The following is a 4,556-nucleotide window of genomic DNA, read 5'->3' on the forward strand; positions in this document are numbered from 1 at the left end:
TGGGGTGAAATTTGGGTGATTTTTAAGAGGTTTCAGCCCTGAGCCTGAGGGCACCAAATCCCTGCTGAGCACTGAGGGGGGACAAATTACTATTAATTAACAATATAATTAATTAAAACCATTAATTAGATGAATCAGTAAATCCATTGCAGGGCATTTTTAGGAGATTTTACTCAAAAACTATGGAAAAAACAGGAGAAAAAAATCAAAATATTCCCCCTTTTTTGGAGGGGGGAGGGGCTGAGAGAAGGAATTGAGGAGGGGGCAAAGGGAAACAGCCAAAATTCAAATTTCCCTCAAAATCTGATCCTAAATCCCCTCAGAAACCCCAAATTCCCAAAAAATAAAATTTTCCCCTCAAAATCCAACCCCAAATCCCCTCAGGAACCCCAAATTCCCAAAAAAATCACAATTTTTCCCTCAAAATCCAACTTTAAATCCCCTCAGGAACCCCAAATTCCCAAAAAATCACATTTTTTCCCTCAAAGTCCAACCCCAAATCCCCTCAGGAACCCCAAATCCCCAAAAAAACCCCAATTTCTTCCCTCAAAATCCAACCCTAAATCCCCTCAGGGCCCCCGAATTCCCACAAAATCCCAATTTTTCCCCCCAAAATCCAACCCCGGAGCCCTCAGGGACCCCAAACCCCCCCTCAAATCCCATTTCTTCTCTCCAAACACCCCGTGAACCCCTCAGAAACCCCAACCCCTCCTAAATCACAGGTTTCCCCTCCAAACATCCCACGAACCCCTCAGGAAGCTGAAATTTCCCCCAAAATCACAATTTTCCCCTCAAAATCCAACCCCAAATCCCCTCAGGAACCCCAAATCCCCAAAAAAACCCCAATTTCTTCCCTCAAAATCCAACCCTAAATCCCCTCAGGGCCCCCGAATTCCCACAAAATCCCAATTTTTCCCCCCAAAATCCAACCCCGGAGCCCTCAGGGACCCCAAACCCCCCCTCAAATCCCATTTCTTCTCTCCAAACACCCCGTGAACCCCTCAGAAACCCCAACCCCTCCTAAATCACAGGTTTCCCCTCCAAACATCCCACGAACCCCTCAGGAAGCTGAAATTTCCCCCAAAATCACAATTTTCCCCTCAAAATCCAACCCCAAATCCCCTCAGGAACCCCAAATCCCCAAAAAAACCCCAATTTCTTCCCTCAAAATCCAACCCTAAATCCCCTCAGGGCCCCCGAATTCCCACAAAATCCCAATTTTTCCCCCCAAAATCCAACCCCGGAGCCCTCAGGGACCCCAAACCCCCCCTCAAATCCCATTTCTTCTCTCCAAACACCCCGTGAACCCCTCAGAAACCCCAACCCCTCCTAAATCACAGGTTTCCCCTCCAAACATCCCACGAACCCCTCAGGAAGCTGAAATTTCCCCCAAAATCACAATTTTCCCCTCAAAATCCAACCCCAAATCCCCTCAGGAACCCCAAATCCCCAAAAAAACCCCAATTTCTTCCCTCAAAATCCAACCCTAAATCCCCTCAGGAACCCCAAATCCCCAAAAAAACCCCAATTTCTTCCCTCAAAATCCAACCCTAAATCCCCTCAGGGCCCCCGAATTCCCACAAAATCCCAATTTTTCCCCCCAAAATCCAACCCCGGAGCCCTCAGGGACCCCAAACCCCCCCTCAAATCCCATTTCTTCTCTCCAAACACCCCGTGAACCCCTCAGAAACCCCAAACCCCTCCTAAATCACAGTTTTCCCCTCCAAACATCCCACGAACCCCTCAGGAAGCTGAAATTTCCCCCAAAATCACAATTTTCCCCTCACAACACCCCGTGAACCCCTCAGGGACCCCCGAGTCCGTCACTCAAAGGTTCCCTAAACCTCCCCCCCCTTTAAAACACAACCCCAGAGCCCCTCAGGGACCCCAAAACCCCAAAAAATCTCCATTTCCTCCTCAAAACAACCCCTCAGAGCCCCTCCCCTCCCTCAGGGGCTGCCCCCCTCAGAACTACAACTCCCGGCAGCGCCCGCCGGGCACCGGCAAAACCCCCCCGGGGGGATTCCCGAGGGTTCCGGGGCCTCACAACGCCGCCGCCCTCCCCTTTTTTAAGGCCTAAAAACCTTTCTGCAGGCCTTAAAACCGGGCCTTACCCGAAAACGGCGGAAGCGGCGGCAGCAGCGGAGTCCCCCTCCCGCCGCCCCCGCACCCGGCGGGGGTCTGAGGGCTGAGGGGAAGCGGGGGGGGGAGGCGGTTGTCAGTCACCGGCGGCGCGAGCGCTGCGGCCAATGGGGGGGCGCGGCGGAAGCGGCGCGAGCGCCCCGGCCAATGAAGGGGGGCGGCGCGAGCGCACCGGCCAATGAGACCCCCCCCCCCCCCCCCCCCCCGCTCCCGAGAGCGTCTCCGCCGGTCCTGGCGGAAAGGCCCGAGCGAGGCCGAAGCGGAGGGGCGGGGCTTGGGAAAAGGCGGGAAGACCGCCGGGCCGCCAGGAGGCGCTGCAGGTTTGGTCGTGAGGGGGGGAGCGTCTTAAAGGCGCAGGACGCGTTTTGAGAAGGGGAACACCCCGAATTTGGGGGTGTCCCCCCACCCTAAATTGGGGGCACCGCTGGGAAATTGGGGAGCTCTCAATAGTGGGGAGACTCCAAACTGGGGATTCCCCCAAAATGGGGATAGCTTTATAAACTGGGAGCCCCCAAATTGGGGATCCCCTCCCCAAAAGTGGGACCGCCCCAAAGATGGGATCCCCACCAAACTGGGAATTCCCGCTCCGAACTGGGGGATCCCCCTCAAACTGGGGCCCCCTTTTTATACTGGGACCCCCGCAAACTGGGATTTCCCCCCCTAAACTGGGATTTTCCTCCCCAAAACTGGGATTTCCCCCCCCCAAACTGGGCCCCCCCTCTTTAAACTGGGACCCCTCAAGCAGGGAGGCCCCGCCCCTCTCCCTCACCCCCTTCATTTACATATGGCTGCGCCCGGACCTATCACCGGCCACGGCAGCGCCGCGTGCAGCCAATCAGAAGCGCTCATCGCAAGCCCCGCTCAGCGCGGCGGCGCGGCCAATCAGAGGAGGGGAAGGAGAGCTTTATTTGCATACGGGGCTGTGGGGCGTGGCCGCGTTTATTTGCATACAGCGCGGGAATATTTGCATGGAGGGGGCTCATTTGCATTGAGCGCGGGTTCATTTGCATACAAGGCGCGCCCCGCGGGGGTTCCGGACCGGGGATTCCCCAAAAACCCCTCCGGGACTCCCCAAAATCCTCCCAAAATCCCCCAAATCCTCCCAGAACCCCTCAAATCCTCCCAGGATCCCCCCCCAAACCCTTCAGGATCCCTCAAAGTCCTCTCAGGACCCCCCAGATTCTGGGGATCATCCCTGAGGTGGATCCTGAAGGATCCCCCAAATCCCTGGGATCATCGTGGGGGTGGATCCCAAGGAATCCCCCAAATTCTTTGAATAATCCCGGGGGCGGATCCCCCAAATCCTTGGGAGGATTCCAGGGCATGGATCCCTTGGGATCCCCCAAATCCCGGGGATCATCCCGGGGGTGGATCCCTCAGCTCCTGGGATGACCTCAGGATGGGAATCCCAAGGAACCCCCAACTCCCCAGGGCCGATCCCAGCTCCAGATCCCAGATCCTGTCAGATCCCATCAGATCCCAAGCCCAGCTCCCAGCCCCAGAGCCCACCCAATCCAGCAAGATCCCGGCCCCAGGGACCACTGGATCCCATAGGATCCTGGCCCCAGATCCCATCAGATCCCAGTGGTCCCCAGAGGATCCCATCAGATGCCACCAGATCCCAGTCCCAGCTCCCATCAGATTCCCACCATATCGCATCAGATTTCAGCCCCCAAATCCCACCAGATCCCCCCAGATCTCATCGGATCCCAGCAAATCTTGCCGGATCCTACTGGATCCCATAACATCCCAACACTGGATCCCACCAGATCTCATCGTATCCTGGCCCCAGATCCCAGCGGGTCCCGCCGGATCCCAATGGATCCCATCGGATTCCACCAAGTTGCGGCCCCAGATCCCATCATATTCCCCTCATGTCCCATCAGATCCCACCAGATCCCATCAGATCCTGGCCCCACATACCATCAGATCCCACCAGATCTCATCAGATTCCGACAAGATCCCACCAGATCCCAGCCCTCGATCCCATCAGACCCCATCAGATCCCACCAGATCCCGGCCCCAAATCCCACCAGATCCCATGATATCCCACCAGATCCCATCATCTACTCAGGCCAAATCCCACCAGATGCCATCAGGTTCCCACCGGATCCCATGAGATCCCAGCCCCAGATCCCACCAGTTCCCGTCAAATCCCGGCTCCAAATCCCACCAGATCCCACCAGATCCCATCAGATCCCGGCCCCAAATCCCACCAGATCCCATGATATCCCACCAGATCCCATCATCTACTCAGGCCAAATCCCACCAGATGCCATCAGGTTCCCACCGGATCCCATGAGATCCCAGCCCCAAATCCCACCAGTTCCCGTTGGATCCCAGCGGATCCCGTTGGATGCTGGGCTCAGATCCCACCAGACCCCGGCCCCAAATCCCATCAGATCCCAACAGAC

General features: G+C 56.4%; 1 protein-coding gene across 2 annotated transcripts in view; it reads left to right on the plus strand.

Annotated features, from left to right (window-relative positions):
• The first annotated feature begins 2,920 nt into the window (after window positions 1–2,920).
• Window positions 2,921–4,556, plus strand: part of LOC121348728 (pollen-specific leucine-rich repeat extensin-like protein 3) — a 2,531-nt gene continuing 895 nt past the window's right edge. Inside the window, exons 1-2 of one of the 2 annotated variants that reach the window (XM_041458564.1) lie at window positions 2,921–4,038; window positions 4,072–4,518. In XM_041458564.1, coding sequence (XP_041314498.1) covers window positions 3,751–4,038; window positions 4,072–4,518 — 735 coding nt within the window. In that variant the 5' untranslated portion in view covers window positions 2,921–3,750. Of the gene's footprint in view, window positions 4,519–4,556 lie in introns of both variants that reach the window. The other variant, XM_041458563.1, reaches the window with a different exon arrangement.

The sequence above is a fragment of the Pyrgilauda ruficollis genome, unplaced genomic scaffold (genome assembly GCF_017590135.1).
Source record: "Pyrgilauda ruficollis isolate IOZ18807 unplaced genomic scaffold, ASM1759013v1 scaffold1290, whole genome shotgun sequence".
Taxonomy (NCBI): Eukaryota; Metazoa; Chordata; class Aves; order Passeriformes; family Passeridae; genus Pyrgilauda; species Pyrgilauda ruficollis.